The 23456-nt window shown below is 33.7% G+C and overlaps 1 protein-coding gene across 4 annotated transcripts in view; it reads left to right on the top strand.

Moving 5' to 3' along the window:
- The window catches only part of LOC114875166 (ras-specific guanine nucleotide-releasing factor 2-like), a 46339-nt gene that overhangs the window by 10811 nt on the left and 12072 nt on the right, over positions 1 to 23456 (top strand). For all 4 annotated transcript variants that reach the window (XM_046286700.1, XM_046286701.1, XM_046286702.1 and 1 more), the window contains 8 exons: positions 1432 to 1548; positions 17393 to 17499; positions 18445 to 18592; positions 18784 to 19091; positions 20873 to 21102; positions 21204 to 21400; positions 21731 to 21856; positions 22052 to 22154. In XM_046286700.1, the coding sequence (XP_046142656.1) occupies positions 1432 to 1548; positions 17393 to 17499; positions 18445 to 18592; positions 18784 to 19091; positions 20873 to 21102; positions 21204 to 21400; positions 21731 to 21856; positions 22052 to 22154 (1336 nt within the window). The remainder of the gene's footprint in view (positions 1 to 1431; positions 1549 to 17392; positions 17500 to 18444; positions 18593 to 18783; positions 19092 to 20872; positions 21103 to 21203; positions 21401 to 21730; positions 21857 to 22051; positions 22155 to 23456) is intronic.

Here is a 23456-nt window from a genome sequence, read left to right as displayed (position 1 = left end):
GAGACGTACGATACCACAGTCTAGTGTAAAGAATTAAAATTCAATTAATTCTTTGTCCCGTTAAACGCCTGGGATTTTCTTATTTTCACTTTGGTTTTTTTTTAGAAATTCGTGTAACTCTTTTGTAGATTAGGAGGCTTTGAAATTTCAAAGAAGTTTGTATTCCATACAAAGCTTATTTTATTGTATAAACTAAACAATTTAATTTCATCTTTTAAACATCAAGGAACGAGTAATTGATTCGGATAAAGCGGTAAATTAGAAGAAAAAGGATGCGTCTCCCCAATGGTTGACTTGTACTACTGTGCTTTAACACGTTGACTGCAAAAATTTCATCAATTATTATTTTTATACTTCACAAATTTTATCTATCATTTTCACAATATTTTATTATATTTTTTATTCATAATTTCAACTATCTAATAGGAGTGTTTCTAATTAGGTCAAAGAATTCCTAATGATACAGGAAAATAGGTCACTCATTTATGCATGATGTGGCAAAGTGTTACCATAAACATTTCTACCTGTAGTACTTTTATTCTACATATACAATACATTCTTAAACTTTTATATGTCCCTTAAAACTCACCCTATAATTAAATTCCTCCAATTCCTTAAAAAATTCCTCGATAAATGCGATTGCTCGAAGTTTTCAGTTAAAACTGCACGCTACTTTGGGTGCATAAAAAACTTTTCCGTACCAATTCATGCAAACAACCTTAACGCGTCATCGGGCGAGTTGTTTCCCTTTTGGAAAAGAGTAGAAAGCTTCGTATTTTCAATGAACTTGTTCGAAAAGTTCGAGAAAGTCAGTCGAGTGCCGTTGAGGAATTTTGCTCACAGCTCGATGCTTTGATTAACTTGCACTCTTTTCGGCAGTTGTTCGTGAAAGTCGTGAAGTGCAGTTCTCATACGAAACAGTTTCCGATTTCTCTTCTTCTGCCTTTTCATCCTCCTTGCTTCAGCTCCTCGTTACCCGATAATTCCCTTCCACCAGAACGAGTCTCCTCTCTAAACGATAAGTGTACTCTATCGTTTCGAATAACGTAATTGTGTTTCGTTAATTTGCAATATTTTAATAAAATTTTAAATATACATCAATATGCATCCATGTACAACATCGAGCAAAGTAGACTATATCTCCAGGAGAAATGGCGTTACAGTGGAAGCAGGAATTTTTACGATATTAATATTAAAAATAATTTGGAAACGAAATGATATAATTTTTAATCATTAAAAAGGGGGCTTCGCCATTTTCCCTGGGAAAACCATCTATGCTCGATACTGTACACGTGAAATTATTTATTACAGTTTGATAAAGGAATTTTGAAAACGATACCGTTGACAGAAACTCGTTTATCAATTCTTTGCTCGATAAATTGGACAAGTTGTTTTGGACAGATGATAACTGTTTGAACATGTCTGTTTCAGAATGTACTGTTTTACTACGAAAATGAAAACTGTACGAGGCCCAGCGGCGTTGTTTTGTTGGAGGGCTGTTACTGCGATCGTCTCATCACCGCTAAAGGCAAAGAGCAGGATAAACAGGTAAATGTATACAATTTTCTTAGAAACAATTTACGATGCATCAAATTAATTAACTTCCTCGGTGAATAAATTAGGGAAAGGTACTATATTACGTATTACACAGAGAGTGTATTTTTTATCCAAATTTATAATCAGAAGCAACAGAACAGATCAAACACTTTTATTTTTATAAGATTATAATTATATATTAATTGAAAATTAAGTTCACGTGAAATGTCGCCATGTATACTTCAATGAATTTTCACGCTTACATGGTTAGAACAGCGTGTTATAAATCTAATTTGATCTACTCACATTTTCAAAGTAATAATTACCTTTTGAGGATGACGAAGGCCAACTACCATTATCATTTAAATCGCTCACTTCGTGTGTGCACACGACATCGGGGTCAAGTGTCATGTGATACAAGCTGCGTGCAAGTCGAGTAAGCTTTCGCAAAGACTCACGAACACGAGACCCAGAACAGGTGATTCGTGTCGTGGCTCTTTGTTTTCGTATTAATACAGTCTCTTTAGATACGTGCGATAACAAATTAACACCGACACACGTGTACGAAGGCGGTGGAATTTTTAAGGGCCGACGTAACAGGCAGTGGATTTAGAAAATGTTAGATTTAATTAGAAAATATTAGATTTCATTTAGAAAATATTAGATTTTATTTAGAAAATATTAGATTTCGTTTAGAAAATATTAGATTTTATTTAGAAAATATTAGATTTCGTTTAGAATATATTAGATTCGATTTAGAAAATATTAGATTCAATTTAGAAAATATTAGATTTCCTTTAGAAAATATTAGAATAGGCATCAATGTGGGAGATGATAAATTTTTGAAAAGAGCTCTTTGACAATTTAGAATCACCCTGTACTTTCTTTCATATGGAATAACCGAACCGTGTTACTTCTGGTGACAACGAATTAAACGCTTTGTTATCTTGATGAAGTCACGCGCTTCGCAAACTGGCCGCAAGCGAAAATGTCGCGAATATGAGAGAATAGAGGAATTCATTTGGGAGGTCTCCTTTGTTCCGGCATTACCTCAATGCAAGTGCAAATGGAACAGATATCGACGCGCACTCGTAAACAAATAGAAGCAGAAATACCTCTTGCCTTCCAGCTGATGTTTTCATGTAATTTTGTATTCACCACCGTTAAAAAACAAACTTCATCATTTAAATCATTTAACATCCATTTAACAAAATACCATAAAACGTGTCACAATTCTAATTTTTCATAAAAATATAACTCTGCTTCGAGGATCGTTAACTTCCTCGGTAAAATTTAGTATTTGCATCGTATAATTTACTTGTTACGATACATGTAGGTCACAATGGTGGCGAGTGAAAACGCGTGGAAGAAAAGTTTTGAATTTACGACAGAAATTTGATATGTTATCTCAAAGTGACACGGGTACGTACAGAGTTAACAGGATCAGGTTCCGTTAAAAATGCAAACGTTTTCCAGCCAACTCACCGGGCGAGAATGCAGGCGTTTCTGTTGCAGCTTTGCGTTAAAATAATTAAAATAACTTGAACAATGGTCGTCGCATGGACATTAGAGCTAAACCATGTAATGTTTTATTAAAACTACTGTAGTTTAATTAACTTTTAGGGGAACGTGTGCCACAGACAATATATTTAAGAGTTTATGTTCACGATATGAATAAATTATAATAATGAAATGGAACTAAAATACCGTATGAAATTAAATAATTTTGTAAATATGATACTTAACATTAATTTTTTTAAACAGAGAATTATTTTAAAATTTGTGCAATTATCTTCTCTTAAATAAATGACATGGTCTATTGTTCACGTTGTCATATATATTACCATAATACGTGAAGTTATAATCCCAATTATGCAGGCAATTGTGACAGGGAAAATACCAAGGGAAATATTTCAAATTTGATGTTTAAAGGGTAGTGAAATATTGGACAGGTTGATAACCGAGGAAAATTCGTTGATTTTCTGCTGGTGTGAAAAAGAATTTTTTACTTCACACGTTCTAATAGAGTTCCAACATAGTTTTATAACAATTATCGAATCAATTTAGATGAAATAAAATGAAACTTTTTAAAAAAACATTCTTCGACCGAAGTGTAACAAAGGTTATTCTATTATCTAAAAACGTAGCTACAAACTTTTGCGGATAAAATTTGTAAAAACGAGAGATTAATAAACTTCACGAATTAATTTGTTACGATGCAACCGTAAATTCATAAAGTCAATGAATATAGTTACACGCAAACTAGAAGTTTTGTTTATAATCTCGTAGCGTGAAAGTACCACGCTTTACAGCAACTTTTTAATCCTCGGACGGCGGACCGTGGAGAGAGCCATGAGCTTTGCACTTTATAAGCTCTGAGAACAGGAGCATTTTCTAAGCGTTCATCTAACGCAACACAAAATACCAACTTACCGAATTATCTTACCTAATTAAGACAATGTTCCGTCTGCTATATTACCACTATCTTTTGACTTCATGATCACACCATCGCTGTAGAACGCGAGACGTCCAATCAGGTTCTCTTCGAGACCAAGTAAAACAGGGACAATGCTGGCCGTCAGACAATGCTGGGCTAAAACGGTACGAACACTTCGACGTAAGAACGATGCTGACGGTAGTCATAGTCATTGTTTCGTGAATGCTTGCCACGTCAAGGCTATACGGGTGCAATTGATTTCTCAGTCGAGGATGCGATTCCTTCTCCACAATAGGGAGAGACACAAGCATGCATTCGGATAAGCAAATTCCCTCTGTAGAAAAGATTCTGGTTCAGAAATCGAACGATCTGTATGTATTAAAAATAATATTCAATATAGATATAAAAAAATAAAAGGGAATTTGAAAATAAATTTAAATTCTAATTATACTTCGCCATTCAAGGGTTAATTATAATTATCAAATTTTTAATTAACGACCAAGGTACAATGAATTAATTAAATTCTGCTTACTTTTAATTGCACATTCGAGGGAGAAATATTTGAGCTTCGATAAAATGTTGAAAGTAACGCGAGGTATTTTTTTTTGTACAGTTTCAATATTCGAATGGTTAGTCGAGACCATATGTCGGATTATATTAGAATTTACAACACATTCAACTTCGTTTTCACGTTGCGTTAGGAAGTGTAGCTATCTGTATGTACCCCCAGAGCAGGAATTAATTAAAGATCTGGTTGAAAGCGGTTCGCGTAGAATGTACGAGACTCGAGGGAAAATTCTGTGGAAAAACTGTGAAACAACGATGCACAGCCTTTCCATTGCAGGGTTTCCTTCTTTTCGCGCTTCTTTTGCAACTCCTATTAGTGGCTTGTTTCCATCTTCTACACTGCGGATAAAACTTGTCTTCTGTTATGCTTCGTTAGAGTTGAATTTTCTCTAGAAAGAAATACGTCGAAGCTGGATTTTTATTCCTCCAATAAAATTAATTTTATAAATAACGAGAGTCAAATTATTTTATTTGTTATAGAATAGAATAATTTTGATATTGAATTTTTTTCAAAAACCTTGAATAATGAAATGCATTTTTGTCTTCTTTTCAATTTTAATTTCACGTCGGATATATTTCTGAAAATTCGTTGTTGATTTTAGACGTGGATCAGCTTACATGCTTAATGAACACCAACTCTGAAAATTAATTAGTAGCACGAACACCATGCTTCGTTATCGTGAATTCATATTGTGATTATGGAATCGATTAATCGGGATGTTAAGATGTTTAAAATTTTACTTGTTAAAAATAACTGCCCTATTACCAATTTATCGAAAATATGAAATATTTGCAGAGTGCTTCTAATGAAGAGTCACAGTATCGAAACACTAATCAATTATCGATAAACTCAAAAAGTGCACTGAAAAAATATATCAGTTACATGTTTCATTTGGTTATACCGTATTTATCCAGGGCAGTGCTTTAAATACCGGGGAATAACACGATCAAACGAGCTGCTGACCTCGATACGTGGAATTTTTATAAAGCATTCTGAAACCTATACCAACAATAAAAACTAATAACCATGGGTTCATAAATATTTTTGCAAGCTTGTAGCATTTGATTCTCTTCTTAAATTTATAAATTTGTACAACAATCATATAGAAAATTTTTACAGTATAGAAATTCTATAAAAACTCTTTGGAACAAGATTTCAGTATGAATAACAGGTTTTTGTAAATAACAAAATAAAAGTTGGAAATTAAATGTTTGTTAGTACGGTATGGTTTTGAATAACAGGTAAGCAATTAACTGTATTATTCGAAGGTTAATTTGTTTCTCATTACTGTCATACGCACTTCCTGTTATCCATATCTCTTATATAAGGAGATTCGATAACTCTCCCCTTCGCTTAACTGAATTCGTGAACACAGTTACCTGTGTGAATGCACAATGAAGATTTTAATAAATGATGTCCCTCCGCGAATGACGTAGAATGAGTAGACTATTTTCGTTTAATCGTGGTATCAGGTCGAGGATAAAGGGACATTTGGAATATTTTCGGTCAAGGTGGACGAGTTCGTCTCGTACTATTATTAAATGAAATGCTGTTCATTAATAACTAGACTTCATAGATATTATACAAAGATAATTTATAATATTTCAGATATTTTCAGCGTTTGGTTTATTTAGAAAGAGATGAGAGGGACTGTGGCTTGCTAATTAATTAATGTATTAATTAAATCAACGTTATTATACACAAAGGGCCCGGGGGTCGGGGTTATCAAATCTTTGAGGACCCTTTGGTTAATAACTTGGTTTGAAAATTAAAATTTATTATAAATAAAATTAAAGACAGCAGTGAAAAAAATGTTCAATCAATTATTTTTGATACAGTAAGTGGAAGGCTTAAAAGGGAGCTCGGGGTTGCAGCCCCCTTTAGACCTTCCTTTGGTTCTCTTCATTATTTTTTTATTTCGTATATTATAAAACAAATGAAAATCTAACGAAGAACGTAATATGAAAAAATATTATATTTTAAAAAATGTGGCCCTTTGTGGATAAATATTCAATTAAGTGATGATGGCGAGCGTGTTAATTAAGTTTGAAAACAGAATAATGGCCATTGTGAATGTTCATATGAAATGAAAGAAAATTCTGGAATTAAATGAAAAATAAAGGAAAATCTGAATTCTGAGGGATTTAACGTCAATTTTTTGCATCTTTTTAGGAATTCAATATATGAAACAGTTTTTGCACTACTTTTTAGATTAAATTTCTAACAAAGAAAACAAAAAGCACTCTATATCTCCTCAGTTTTTATTTCAGTGTTGCAAGCCAGCTGAAATAGTCGCCTAGGTATTCAAATACGCAGAGAATTTACATTGTGTTCGAATATTTACTTCAGACCGTGTCAGAAAGAGCGTTGAATTTACATATTAATGTTACATCTGCATATTATCTTTCCAGAAATGACGTCCCAAAATCGTGATCAAATTAGACTAGGTACACTGAGGTAATTGAAGGAACGTGTCAAATCGTTTCACTCGCTTATTCTTCATTTCCATAATTTAACAATCCTTCGCAGACCTCTCAGATAATTAAATATTATTTTAGAGATGAAGTGTCAATTGTGTATTAAAAATTAGGTTTTCATTATTTTCGATTCAATTTCCTTTGGCAATTATAATTTGTATGAAAAGAAGAATATTAAATTGACAAATGGTGTAATAGAAATACAACAGAAGCGTAATGTATATAATGGAGAAGTAATGTAATTAAACGATGGAAGAATTTACAGTCCAGAGACTTTGTCTGCGGTAAAAGGGTCAAGCAAATTAATCTAAGTGCAAGCTTTGTGTAGCATTACTCGGCTCCTAGATGTTTGACATATTGCCACTGGAGATACAAGTTCCATATAAAAGATGATACAGTCATATAATCGTACAGGATGATTCAAAAGTGATATTACAGATATTTCCATTTAGGAAAATTCTAAGATTTCTAAGATTTCAAAATTCTAAAATCCCAAAATTTCAAAATTCTGAAGTTCCAAAAGTCGAAAATTCTGAAATTTCAAAATTCTAAAATCTAAAAATTTTAAAATTCTACTATTCTGAAATTTTCTCGTACTAGTTTACAAAATCCAAAGCTGAGCTAATAAGTCCAACCCCTCAGGTAATAACCCCGGTTACGCTAGTGAATAATTCTAAGAATTTCTAATAATGTGGTTGGTGGATTCCTGCGCAAGTTCGAACATCACCCACATATGGGTGAATGTGTTAATCAAGATATTCAAAACTGCAAATGTATACCACATATTGGTTTGAGGGTTGAATTTCAGCTGGTTACATTACATTGTGGAAACATTGTCATGTATGCAATCTATGCGGGAGAGCGAGAATCAGTATGTGGTTAATTGTAAACGAAACCTGGGCGCTAAGTGGACGGTGACTGTCCTGTCGTAATTATACAAGCTGAGGTGTGTACGATCAACCGGAATGAAATTATGCCGGTGTACGGAACTCGGCAGGGGTTGAAGTTTCAACGACATGCGCAACAATGCAACTAAAGTTTATCTAATGCAGCTATTTGGGTCAGGGAAATTAAGGTCATGAAGTCAATTAGACGTTTGATACATAACGGCAATATAACATCAGATTCTTGCAATAATAATTTTGATGGAATATTTTATTTTCATTATTTAAAAGAATAAATAAATTTCTAGTCATTTTATTATAAATTTAAAATATATTTCGTATTCTGATTATTAAAAATACAGGTAATTGTTGATTTTCAAATTTCACTACCTTGTATTGTTAATAAATTTTTCTTTTTTTAATTATTAAATTACGTTGCACTCGAAGTGCTGTAATATTAAAACAATAATTGAATCTTTCGTGATGGATAAAAGATACTGTTCAATTTATCTTTCTTCGAAAGTAATGGTCTAAATAGAGAGAGAGTAATAAAGAAAACAGGACACACTTAATTATGTCTAACACGGTTCGGTTGTTTTAATGAAACGAGGTTGATAGAATCGATTACTTATAATCAACCAAAGGATGAGCAACATCTGGCTGTATTCTTTCTTAAAACTTACACCTTGACTAATGAACTCGATCAACACCTTAATGGGTAAGAATTGCAAGAAAAATTGAATCTTCTTAAAAGCATTCAAAAATTTTTCAATAAGTCAAATTCATCCAATATTATGTTTCATAACATAGATTCTATAGATGTTATATTTTTTCAAAATTAATAATTCCTTTAAACAGAAATTGAAAAAATATTCAAAGTTTACAATTAAAATTTAAAAAAAGGAATAAGAAATTAAAAAAAATTTCTGTTCAAACGTTTCCCAACCTCTTTCCATGATATCATTTTAAATTGAGACTGCAGAAAGTGCAAATTGAACTAGTAATCCATCAAGTACATGCTAAGTACATTTTTCAGTACGTCGGGTAAACGTTACTCACGGACAATTTCTCGCTAACCTCGATACTACGGAAGCAGTCTTGTTTCTCTCCTCTTCCCATCCGGTCAATCTTTCTTTTTTTCACGCCACGCCAATTAAGGTGGAAAAGTTTTATGATAAAAAACTCTCGAGGGAGGAACGGAAATAATCCTTTACCAGCTCTTCAGCTTGTTACGTCACTATTTGCTCAGCGATCTTGTTCCGGTACGGAATTTCAAGCTTGTTACGTTGCGTTAACGAGCTTTCAATTGAACTATCTTGTTTTCCGGAATAGTGAGCGGCAAGCAATTGCGCGTGAATCAGCAAAATATCTTTGATAAGTTAAAAACCCAAGTGAAAATACAATTACAGTCGTGAATCAAATATAAAATTTTAGGATGTATCTTGAATTCCGATGAAAATTAGCGTAATTATTATTTATTCATTTATTTAATCATATTTTATTCGTCAGTTTGGGTCTTGATACATAAAAGAGAGACATAGACACTTGCTTGTTATTAAAATAATTAACATTTGTATAATTAATAACATGGTAAAGTGTTCTATTAATTATCAATGGAAATATATGTATTATACAGAAATGGAACAATCCATTATCAAACAACCTTGATGTCCAACAATGCTGCTAATTAGTGCATATCGATGAGGAATTGTAAATGAAATAGAACGTCGCTTGTAGCTTGTTGCAAGCTCTAACCATATCCAGGCTCCTGTTTCGATAGCTCATAAATCTTTCGTTTGCCACAAATCTCACCGAACCAGACCAGATGCTCGTTTGCTACGCAAAGGTTCCTCGTGTTAATGAAAGGGAGGCTATTAATAGTGATCGTCGCTGAGAATTTAATGCCCGTTTCGCTAGCACGGGGTTAAAGCCAACCTGTAAGCCTTCTCTTCGATTCTGAAGTCTTATAGGGGTTAAGAGGACAAGGTCATTCCAATTCCTTCCCTATATTTCTCATCTGTTGGCCCAACCCTTGATCATCCACCACTGGGTCACTTTGAACCCCAATATTATATTTTCAAAGTGATGGTCACGAAAGAACATGTTTTTCATTCAATTTGTTTTCGGTTACAAATTGAACATATACAAAATTGACAAATTCAATCAATGATAATTTTACATTTATTAGTATGGTAATGGATTCTGCTGGCATAAGTACCAATATTAATTATTTAAACAGATAATTAATTATTAAACCAGCTTCACTGGTACTGAATCTAGAGAATTGCACAATTTATGTAATTCAAAGAGGAACAGCCAGTAAAACTTGAATAAAATATTTTTAATAATTTCTTTTGTTTTGTTTTAGTCGATCATTTAGCGAAGCAATATTCTCTTCGACGTTTTGCTATTCTTGCATTAATTATGTAACTGATGTACCACAATGCGATTAATCAAATCGATAATAGTAATCAGACAATAGGACGATTATGGTAATTAATACTATTGCGATGTACTGTTAAGATTATCTCCAATTTTGCTGGTAATTACGAGATCGGTTTCAATCTACCATCGAAACGATACCTCGAGGAATTCTCACAAAATAAATCTGTTCTAATGAAACTTAATATCAGTGAGCTTTTCCTGGATTTTCTGTATATCCCTTTCACAGGGAATCCGATTACTTCCGTTTCAGCCATTGTATTTTGTTACTCCATTTACCGCAGAACAAGCCAAGTAAGGTCCCGGTACAATCGTAAAAAGATTTCCATCCAACGCTAGATTGCAGTTACATACTTTAAAACTAATGAAACTGCGTTTGATGTATTTAATTTATTTAAACATTCTCAGATAACAGTGATTTTATTTAAAATGATGAGGATTAAAATATTTAAATCATAAATTTGGAATTTTCGATATATCTGCGTTAACTAATTTCAATAATTCTTTTATCATTTTTATTTATTTTTATATTTGTAATTATTTACAAATATAATTATTTATAATTTTACAAGTTTAGTAACGTAAAATGTCGAAATTCCAAGTTTGAAAGTAGAACAGTATAGCATTGGTCAGACTGGAGAGGCACGATTGACAGATTAAGTAGTATAGGTCAGCGAATGGTCAGACATGGGCTATATTATTGCATACATGTTTTATTGCACTGTTTAACGAATGAGAAACCATTGTAAATATAATTTTGATAAATAATAGAATAAAACACTAGATTTTCAATACATTTGTATCATCTAATCATAATTATTCTTTTTTATTTTGAAAAATAGAATATTTTGAAATATCACTATTTTTTCTGCAAACATTCTTCTCTACGGCTGTTTTTCTAGTTCCGTTTGGAACAAAGTTACGGCCTCGTCCATTTACCAGAATCACCCAGAGTTTTGTTGAAAGCTGTTGATTTTTCTGTGTTGATAGATCTGTGTTGGTTAAGCTTCTTTTTATTCAGCCTCCCGGATACCATAACCTTTACAAATCCCTGAATCATCCTTTTTAGTACCTCGTATAAAATATAATGTAACGATGACGAAGTACCATCAAGCAATAAAGTACCTTCACCCTTCTTTCTACAGTCTATACAATATTTCCTCGCTTCCTCTTTCATCCCTTAAATGTTCACACCCTATCTGTCATAACACATTCGCAGCTGTTAAGGTAGTAGTACGTATTCTATAAACTGCAGCTAGTTGCTGTTGACATACTAGTACGTCTCTTTAAAATCCATAACTGCTGCTGACGTAGTGCTTGTACATCTCTTTATATTTTAACACGTTCACAATTGCTGACGTAGTTGTAAGCCTCTTTAAAGCCTGTATCCGGTGTTGCTTACGTACTGTTATATCCTTTTAAATATTCATCGCTGTAATAGTACCTTAAAGTTAAGAACACAAGTTGGGGCAATTTTGGCTCGAATACTGGATGATAAATTGTCGACAGGCTGGGTCAAAAGTCAGAAAAGAAGTTTTTTATTTAATAGTTATTTTATTACGTATTCTATATAATAAAGTTTTTCGGTCTTTTGCATAATAAAAGAAAATTATTAAAATTCTATGAATTTCGTAAACCAGTCTAAAAGTATTTTATAGTTTATAAAATTTGAATAAAACTCTGCGGGTTTTCAGAGTGAATATTGCATAAGCAACGTTAATTTTGAAAAACACCAAGTGACGGAAGTAGAATAGCGTAGCACTGGTGAGACTTATAAGTCACGGTTAGCGAATGAAGTAGAATATGCGAGCGTATGATCAGACTCGTATGCCGCATTATGACATACATATTTCATAGCATTATTCACTAAATAAAAAATCATTATAAATACAATTTCATGTGAGAATATTATTATAAAATTTCATAGAATTAATATACGTAAAATTTTAATAGAAATGATTGTTAGAAAGAAAAGTTCTACGTTGACTTTTGGTCGACTCTGTAAATACTCCTCGAAAAGGTAACATTTTGCCAGGTTAATAAACTAATCCAAAGCTCTTCAGCTTCCAATCTTGTTGAACAACCACACAATAATAACACACATATCCGTAAACAGTCTGGAAACGGTGAGGGCGGAAGAAAATTGGAAGGGATGTCGAGTGTAAATATTTAACGGGGGTCAGGGAGAAAACAGTTCCCTAGCTAGTGGAAAGCAGAACCTCCTAGGGACGTAACTTATGCTGCTGACATAAAGAATTGATGCTCGGAAAATAACTTCCGTCACAAACGAGACTAGCTTCCGCGTAATAAGAACAGTCCAGCGTTTTTGCTAACGTAAAAAATACACTTCCGCCTTGAAGGTAAAATTAAAACAACATCTTGGCATGATTGCTTTAAAAAAATCACATCGTTTTTCTTTGCATTTTCTTACAGTTTTAGTCTTCGTTTAAGATTATTAAAATTAGAAACAGTATTGTCATCAAATAATTGAACTGGAATTTATATTTCGGCTCGGGTACCATTAAACCACATGACAAATTAGGCGTTCGCCAGTCAAGAGCCCTTCAGTCGCTAAAATGGGGAACGAAAAACCACTCCAGGATAAATACACATTACCATAAATCAGCCAAACGTTCTTCAGGCCTTCTTACCCTTGTCCATTTCTGCTTTCCTCTCAAAGACCTGTCTCTCTTTTTCCTCGACACTACAAATATACCTACCAATCGTTCACCCTCGCATCCACTTCAATACAATAAAAAACAACCAGTCACAAAAAGAAACTAAATTCTAGACATGTGCGACGACCCGAAAATATCGGGTCGGGTCGGGTGGGGTTGGACTCGGGCCAATTATCGGGTACTCGAAATTTTTGGGCTTTTCGAAAATTTTTGTTTTCGATCGGATCCGACGCGATTCGACTCGAGTATCGGGTACTCGAAATTTCCAACTTCTCCCTCACCTACACTAAATTCCCATCAATTCACGTTCACGTGCCAACGACATAGAAATTCATAATTGACATACAGAATATCAAAGTGACTAAAACTTTCAATTACACGCTGAATCACTGATCACTTGCGTCACGGAACTGGTGCACTTGCTAATAAAATCATTTCACACAGTACGACAGTTCTACTCCAGACACTATCATACACTCGAATCGTTAGTAAGCAGAAAATCATAAGGGAATAGGTTAATCGTCCTTACGAAACCACTGTAGCTTTTAGACGTTTCCGTTCACCAGGGAATTGCTGTTGCGACTTGTCGTTATCGAAGCTGAATACGGAATTACCAGACTGTACAATCGTAATCCGGTTGGCATAACACGCAAAGGAAATTGGAACGACACAGATTAATGATAAACGCTTTAAAACAGCTTTCGATTTTGGAGAAAGCTTATCTCTGTCTCTGTACTATAAATTGTTTCCTTTAAAGGGCAGCCTTTGTTAAAATGGTATCAAGTGGCTTTGGGTTAATTAGTTAGGTTCATTAAAATTTGATCGATTCGTTAGTGCAACGTTCTTTGAAAATGTCTCGTTTATACTTTAATCTGTTTAATTGGTTTGAAAAACCGGTTGTTATCGTCACAAATTGTAGTATATGCCTTTCAAATAATTAAAATCAGAGAGGGATTCTTTTCCAATATTTTTTTTTTCAATTTTCTCCTTTCAGGATTAATTGATTCGCGGGAAAACTCTCATTATAAAATAATCTGGTGTTGAGTAATAAATAACAAGCTTGATGATTTAATACAGAAATATGCTTTACAAATAAATCTCCCATACTTTACATATTTTATTCCTGTAAAATCGTCAAAATGAGCGTGCATCCGCTTTGCGAGGGTTGAAAACGCGTTCCTGTTTATTATATTACAAAGGTTATACTTTTGTTATTATAAAACTTGCTTGCCAGTCGATGAGTAAGGAACGAAATGCTCGGGATCGATATCAATCCCGAGGGACAGTAAAGCATAATTTCGTGCTCCATGGAATCCAAAGGAACGTTAACAGCCAGTTGATTAAAGGCGCTAAGATAGAAGTTGCCGGTTAATCCGTCATGATTAAACGAAATCCCCGAGAGAAATCGACGTCTCTTTCTGTCGTGGATACTTGGTCTGTCGACTGGTCTAGTAACTTTTCATTCCGAGGACACGAAGATATTATTGATCTTTCTTTTTACCTGATAATTCTTACAAGGGGACGATCTCAATTTGTCGATTTTGATCTGAACATTAGATTCCCTCATTTCATTAATAATATTATTAAATGTAATTATTTATAACACGGTAATTGTTAAGCTGAAGCTATTAATCATTTCATTTTCCATTTTAGCATCATTTCAAATACCGAATACGAGTGTTATTAATTAGGTAATTAGAAAATCTAATGATATAGGGGTGGATTTCTATAAAAATTCAAATGCCACCCAAGGAGTTGAAATTACAGAGCAATTGTAACTAATATTTTCTATTATTTTATCGAACACCTGTACACCTAGAAATTTGCAAAATCGGATTAGAATCGAAACCGTGCAATTGGGGTGGTTACGTTGTTAGCGTTCGCAGACGGTTGTTTTCCTATAAAAGGGGGTAAGCGTGAAACGGGGAAACTGCGCGTAGCTTTCGTGGGATAAGCTCCCACGAGTACCTTATTTTTAGCTCGAAACAGAATCGATTTATCCCTTCTGATGGTATGCTGGCTAGCAGCGTGCCGCTGCGGCATCTGAAACAGCTGCTGCACAGGGAGAAATGGAAAATAGAGGGTAGAGATAAGCGGTGAGAGGCAGAGAAACGAGAGCCGTATGAAAAAGGATCGCGTGGAGAAAAGAAACGAGATGAACGTAGACAAGAACGAATGAAATGAGGTGTTTTATGAGGATGACGTGAAAATCTCCGTTCATGAAGATAGAATTTTATTGAAAATCTCGTCTGAGGAGCCTCTAGAGCATTACGGTTTTAGTTCAACGAGGGTAGAATTGGGTTTAGGTAATCGCAGGATTTTCTATTAAAATTACTGTCTGATCAGATCAGTAAAAAATAATGTATATTTTAATATCACATTTTATTAGAATATTCGATAAATAATATTTTTCTGCGTAAAAATATGGTACATTAATATTATTACATTTAGTTCTTATAAAGTCTGACGTAAATTCATGACAGAAAAGTATCTAAAAATACCACTTATGATACATCAAATTGAAGCTTAGAACTTACTTAAAAAGACTGCATAAAGGTTTCAGCAATATCTTTAATATACAATGACTGGTCTTTAATTATATCGACCAATGCGGTTCTATTACAAAGCATAAAACTCTGACGCGAATTCATAACAGAAAATTATTTTAAAATACCACTTATGATACGTCAAATTGAAGCTAAAAATATGCTTAAAAAGACTATGTAGAAGTTTCAGTAACACCTTTAATATAAAACGGCTAGTCTTCAATTGTAGCATCCTTTACGATTCTATTGTAAAGTATAAAAGTCTGACGCGAATTCATGACAGAAAATTGTTTTAAAATACCACTTATGGTACACGAAATTGAAGCTTAAAGTTCGTTCGAAATGAATACATTTCAAACCCCGAGTGTCGAAATGAGCAGACGGAATGCGAGCTTTCTGAAAGTTGTTCCGAGAAGTTTCGGAACGTTCGGCTGCGTTTTCGGATATTATATCGGGTTCCAAATTGGAACAGCAACAGGCGGACAAAAGCTACGCGATTACCTCAATATACGTTGACAATAAATACCGGTGACCCTGTTTCGCGACCATATAATAGACGCGAATCGGATTAACGACCGCAGAATCGAAACGCATCATGCAATTCATAGCCCATATGCATCCGGTATCGTGGTGTTAAATGGCAACGTGTCTGAAGATAAAGGACGAATGGAAATTGAAACTATGCGCAGATAAATATGGCGATATTGATAACGACAGTAAATCCTTGATACAATACCGTTCGATTTCAATAAACAAAGAAGTTTTATGTTCAATCGTCACAACAGCTGGTTGCGCTGTAAATTTCTACAAGCATTAATATTCTTGCAAGGTCAATAAATTAACGTTATATTTTTTTTAAGAATTTTCTTTTCATTGTAATTCAAATGTTTTGACATCGAGCAAAATTAAAATAATATGAAATGCGAAATTAAATTAAAATTGGGGCTCTCTCCAGGGTCCGCTGTCCGTGGATTAAAAAGATTTCGTTTATAATGGCAACATTCAACCGAGAAACTTCGTATATGAACTAGGTAACTGTATGTAGGAAAAAATGACCTGCACAGAATGTTCTTTCATTTTTCCTGTTTATATATAGAAGTTTACGAAGCGTAAGGTCAAAGGTAGATCGCGAAACCATCGATTGCATCGTTTCAATCTGTCAGGTGTATCGGGCACAACAGATTTCTCAGCTATATCTGATAATCATTCTAGAAGAATAAACTTGTGTTGAAAGTTCTTTAATACGGAGCATTCAAAATATTGAGTTAAACAGTATTCAATTTTTAAACGTACAAAGTCTGATACGATTTTATGACAGAAAAGTGTTACGAAATGGAACTTATGGCACATCGATTTAAAGCTTAAAGTTTAAAGCATAAAAGGACTGGTTCTTTATTGAAACAATTAAGTCCATTATTAAATATCTAATATTTCAATGGAGAATCAGTCATCTTGTATTGATGATATTTATAAAATATTTATATAGAAATTTTTATTACATTTTAAGCTTTAAATTGATATGCCATAAGTGACATTTTGTTATACTTTTCTGTCATGAATTAGCATCAAACTCTCAACCACCCTGTTATAATCAACTACCAACAATTTTATATTAAATCAACAAAATTTTTCATAATTATTTGCTATTAAAATTAGCCATTTTTTAAAACATATAAATGAATTTTTTGGTCATCAATAAACTACGGATCGCGTTCGAAAATTGAAATGGAACATGAAATCCTGAACAAAGAAAAGTTGTTGGTAGAATTTTATAAAAAGCAGAACAATTCAATTGGCTAATCGAAGTTCCACGTTCCGTTTCAGTGCTGTTTCGCAATATCCTACAGAAGGGAAAATCAACGGCAGTACGAGCTGAAAGCAGCCACCGAGTCCGACTGTAAAACGTGGATCGATGCTATACGCGATGCCAGGTAACTATTCGCTGTATAAATCATAGTTCAGAATTGATACAACCGTCGCGGAATGGTTTCGTGTTTGGAGAGGCTGAATGAGAAGCGAACGGTCGGCAACAATGGCAAAAATTAATTACACGAAGCGCCTGTAGTGCAAGGTAAAGCCTTATTAAGTCATTATCGGTGGTGTTGCATAAACCGCAGGAAATTATTTCCCTCCGAGGGATGAAATACCCTGACATTGTCGGTTATGATTTTAATTTGCAACCAAGTCGTTTCCTTATAAAAAATCCGCGAAGATTTACGATTCTTTTCAAAGTTTAAAATGGCACTTTTAGGTGACTTCTTAATTACACCAATTTTAATTAATCGTCCCTTTAAAATTCTTTTAACTTCCATTTTTTTTTCAACAGTGAATAATTATTACATTATTTATAAAACAAAATGTGCCATTGCAGAGATTGGAAACTGATATATGTAACATCTTAGGGGATGGTATTTCTTGTACGTTGAAAAATGAGGAAGATATTTTCTGAATTATTTGTACACCCACCTCGTACGTTATATAGAGGATAAATTTCCTTTTTGTTCGCGTTAGTGCCTTAATGGTTTTGCCTGTCTGACAAACGTGATCGCCCTGGCAAATGCCTGCAGGTGTGTCAAACGATCCCAGCTGCCTCTTCGTGCGTCACCAGTATCGCACCTTTTTCATCAAGTGTTTGGTTTTCCTTTTATCCGTCGTGCTTTCGACACTCTCGTATTATCAAAAGAAAAATAATATTCAAAATACCATTTAATCTCAGCTTGAAATATTTCTTTTTAATTTTGCCCAATTCTGAACACAAGAAACAGATATTTATTAAAATGTCATATCAGAGTGTTATCGCATTGTGTTTCTGATTTAATTAAATGGCAAATACGAGGGGATATCGGTCTCAGCTGAAACTTGCTTACTGATTATAGTTTCAACAAATTGCTGTTGCAAAAGGAGGAGCTCGAGCAGAAGCACTTGCACCTGTTGCAGATCGTCGAGAGCGAGAAGACGGCTAAGTGGCAGTACACACAGCAATGCGAGGAGCTTGCATCGGAAATAAAGAAGCTCCGAGCGGAAGTGAGTTCAAAATCGCTGGGCACATTGTTGACCTAATGAAATTGCGATGGAACTTCAATTATTCCAGCTAATGGAATTTGAAATTTCTTTATTGCCTCTCTTGAACTGAACCTATACATAAATTGCTTTCGCTGTTATTGAAAATTAATTTTCAATTTATAGAAAACAATTATTTTAATGGTTTTTGTCAGCTATGCACTTTGAAGAAGGAACTTAGACCGGTAGCATCGCCGTATGCGACAAGACCCGGAGTTCAAAGGACCATGTCTCATGGAACCGGAAGCTTACACATCTTGGGCCCGTCGTTGGGTAACGACGATCATGGCATAGGAATTTCCGGATTCGGACTACGAGACATCACGGAAGGATCCATCGAGATGCAGAAGATCAAAAAGGTTCAGAGCTTCTTCAGGGGCTGGCTGTGTCGTAGACGTTGGAAACAGATCGTGGAGCAGTATATCAAAAGCCCTCATGCAGAAAGTATGCGCAAACGGAACAGGTAAGATAGAATGTTACTTTTCATTTTTATTTAAAAATTCAGTTATCAAATGTACTATACAGAAGAACGCCTGAAGCGTTGCAGAAACCATAATATTATTACATCTCTTTATTTTCCTATGGAAATATCGCGACACGGTTGAGAGGAACGTTTGCTTTGTTAAATATGCACATACCGTTACTGTTAACGTTTTGCATTTTCTACATACATTTGGATTATAAAGCATCGAGCATGATAGGCTTCTCCAAAGAAAATAGAGTTGCCTTTCGCCCTGTAGGATTCTTTGGGTTCTTGGATTCCTGAGTTCCTGAGTTCCTGGATTTCTGGGTTTCTAGATTCCTGGGTTTCTGGCCCCCCACCGTAACCCTTCCCTTCCTTGCGCTTTCGCTCCTTCTCGTGGGCGTTCCTGAGAAAAATGACGATGGAGGGGAGAAATGGGAGGAGCTTCGGTAAGCCTACTTTGCTTGATACTGTACATTTTGAAGTGCAGTTATCATGAAAAATAATTAATTATTCTTCGTCGAAATGAATATAAAATCCACGGGGTTTCTGGAGAACATTAATATGATAAATTTAAAATATCAAAGAGAAATGTGAAATTTTCATTCCTTTGTCATTTACAGAAAGCCCAACTATTATTATTATTCATTGTGTTGCTTTTGATTCATTAATTTATTGAAAGTGCAATGTTGAAATAACAACGGTATCGTGTTTAATGGAACTTTGTAACAATTTTCTCGGAATATATTTACACAGCAGAAATTTACTTCAAATATCTGTGTGCTTCGTTTTATATTCCCTGGAAGATAATTATGTTAAATTATAATTATTTCATAATTATTCTGCTTGGAATCATAAGTTGCGTTTCAAAACGTATAAAAGAGATAAAAATATTTTAAAACGAACAATGTAGAATGATACGTCCTTATTTAAAATATTTAATTTGAACCTTTAATTCTACATAAATTAAAAAAGAAGTCATAAGATCGAGGGTTAATTGATGATTCGATCTCTTTGAGCAATTAAAAAAAAATATCTGTTGCTCATTATCACCTTTCTATAACAGTAAATCAAAATCAAAGACGAACACACTTTGATATGTTTCCTTGTCGGACATATTGGAAATGATGATTCTGGCGAGCGGAAATTCATTAGCTGTGAATGAGAGATCGATTCGCTAATTACACTGTCTTCGGTGGGAAGATCCGTTAATTATCTCGGCTAGCTAATTAAAGCCAAAGCGAAATTAATATGCTTGTCGTCGGGGATTAAATTGCTATGTTAAAAGACGCGGACATGTTTTATAATTAAAATCGTTCTATTCTATTCGTACTCATCCTTTTCACTGGTATTTAATACAAAAATCGCCTTTTACGAGACAACGTATAGTGCTTCGCAGCACGGATATAAATTCTGCTACTAAAATATCTCATGAAATGGAAAAAATTTCTGGAAATCAAAAGGTGGAAAATGCAGACTCGAAGCCCTTTCCATTTTTCAATAATTGGTCAATTTATTTTCTTTGCGTAGTAAAAGAAAGCTTACTTTATCGAAGAGAACCTTCTATCGAATATTAATCTTTTATTACATCTACTAGAGAGCTGAGTGGATTTAATTAAAGTTTTATGAAAGTCATTTGATTTTAAATCAAAATGTTTCAAAATGATTCTTTTGGGAACTTTGAAAGCTCTTTTATTGGGGATCTATCGTTTATAAAATAAAAAACAAAAAATGTAAAATTCTGTATTTGATAAAAAAAAGAAATTTTCTTAAAATTTTAGCTTGGTATTTCAAATGGTGGAAGCTGAAGAGGAGTACACAGAACAGATGGAAATTTTAGTGAGCTGTTTCTTGAGGCCTTTCAAGATGGCTGCCAGTTCAAAGAAACCCCCTTGTAGTCACGAGGACGTGAATAGTATATTCTTAAATAGCGAAACAGTGTTGTTCCTCCATCAAATCTTTCTGAAAGGTCTCACTTCGCGTATGGAAAGCTGGCCCACTTTAGTCTTAGGTATGTTTTTAATTATTATTTCAGATATTTTAGGAAACTCTTTAATTGAAGATGGAGAAAAATTTCAGATGATTTTACATTTATGGATTTTCTTTCTATAGGTGATTTATTCGACATGTTATTACCAATGTTGTCAATTTATCAAGAGTATGTGAGAAATCATCATTACAGTCTTCAGGTGTTAACTGAATGCAAGCAATCATCACCCTCGTTTGCTGCATTGCTCACTAGGTTGGAGAACAAGAATGCTTGTGGGGGACGTTCTCTGGAGACTTTTCTAACATATCCTATGCATCAGGTATACTAATTACTAGCTTTACTACTATCAGGTGTCGCTCAAAGTTCTCTTGCTTTAACCACTAAAGCACCCAAGAGATGGGGCAGGGTCGAAGTGTCAGTTGACTCCCTATTAAGAAACCAAAAACCTTTTCTTTTTAATATAATATTTTAGAAAATTTCAGAAAACGTTGTTAGGAATAAATAAAAGTGAAGAAAATTCGATTTAATATCATCATGATACTAGTGACAAGGTTCTTCATCTCTCTATTGGATAATTATGATTACACCATTGATTTCAAAACCTTTTGAATTATTTAAATATTTAATGTGATGTATGCCTATTTTTCAGATTCCAAGGTATATTATAACATTGCACGAACTTTTGGCGCATACTCCATACGATCACGTAGAACGAAAAAGCTTGCAAAATGCAAGGCAACAGCTGGAGGATCTATCGAGACAAATGCACGATGAGGTATTCAATAAAAATATTATTATTTAATATTTTTCAGTAAATTATTGGTAAAATTTAAATTTTAGATCATGGGTTGATAATTAAATTTTCGATCTCCAAATAATAATAATCTTTTATCATTTATATGGTAATTTTGTAATTCTTCTGCTATAGAATTCAAGGAATATTAATAATATATTTTTACTCTTGTTTTAGGTCAGCGAGACGGAAAATTTAAGAAAGAATTTGGCCGTGGAGCGAATGATTGTCGAGGGTTGCGACATTTTACTGGACGTTAATCAAGTATTCGTTCGACAGGGTGAGCAATCTTATTCTTTTTTTGATGTATTTAATGCAATCGTGTTTCTTACACGATTAACGAAATATGTCGATAATGTTCTGACCTAGTTAGTGAATAATCGTGGAAGTTTCAACAAATGGGTAAAGCAAACAAAGTTTCCAACAAACGTGGGGTACTGCAATTTATGTGCAAGTGCAATGAGTGCAATAATATTACTTCTCTGCAATGCCAGTTACAAATATTTCCATTAATATATAATAGTTTATTAAATAATATAAAATTGCAATTTCAATCGGGTGTAATTCAAATTTTGAATATTTTGCAGAACGGTGCAACTGCATCGTTGATGCTGCAACGATGCACCTGCATTTTATACTTGTGTCATTTTTTTTTTAAATGAATATTTATTGTACCCTAGAGACTGCAGAGTTTTATTTGCACAAAACAATAGCAATTTCCATTTTAAAAAATGCTGCAATTTAAAGTGCATATAAAATGCATCGTTGCACTTCTGACAGAAGTATAAATATTGCAGTTCTGTTTGCATTGTCTACCATTTTCTTTTAACATTTTTTTTTAAATTTCAATTATGGAAAGGTATTTCAATTGCGTAGGAATTTACTTTTTCATTTCCTCAGAAACGTCGGTAACGAACCATCATCCATTTCATCCCCTTGCTTTTACCCTGTATCGAGAAAATCAATGGGTAATTCACCACCACAGTCGGTAAACTCGCGTTTGTGGGTGGCTAGACGAATTTACTCTTCAAGGTTCGGCACGGAAGTTCGTGAAAAGCGGAAATTTCGTGGGCCACAGGCGCAAGCGCGCCCCTAAGCTCCTCAGAATCGATGGTGTGATATGTTCGCGTGTACATAATCTACGCCGAATTCATTCGATCATGCGCACAAATAATAATCAGGGCTGTCATTGGAGCTTAAAAAATTCCTTATAAATATTTCCATCATTTTCACAACCATTTCCCTTATTAACCATTAAAAAGAAACTTATATAAAAGAATCCAAACAGATAGAAAGATTCTAAAACCAACTGTTGCTCTTCAAGATCCATTCAAGAATTTTTAAATTCCAATAAAATATTAATATCAATTACAATTTTTATTATAACCATAGATTATAGAACAACTTAAACAAATTTTACATAAATTTTTATTTAAAAATAAGACTCTTTTATTATAATCTATTTTGAAAGGTGCTGTTCTAAAGTAAACAGAAATACAAAAGGAAGGAAAGATAAAAGATTCTTATTTTTATAAATAATTTAAATCAGGAAGATTTATTAAATTTTTATTTATTCAAATAA

The sequence above is a fragment of the Osmia bicornis genome, chromosome 8, assembly GCF_907164935.1.
Source record: "Osmia bicornis bicornis chromosome 8, iOsmBic2.1, whole genome shotgun sequence".
Taxonomy (NCBI): Eukaryota; Metazoa; Arthropoda; class Insecta; order Hymenoptera; family Megachilidae; genus Osmia; species Osmia bicornis.
The sequence above is the reverse complement of the archived record's forward strand: the minus strand, read 5'-3'. Positions and strand labels throughout refer to the sequence as shown.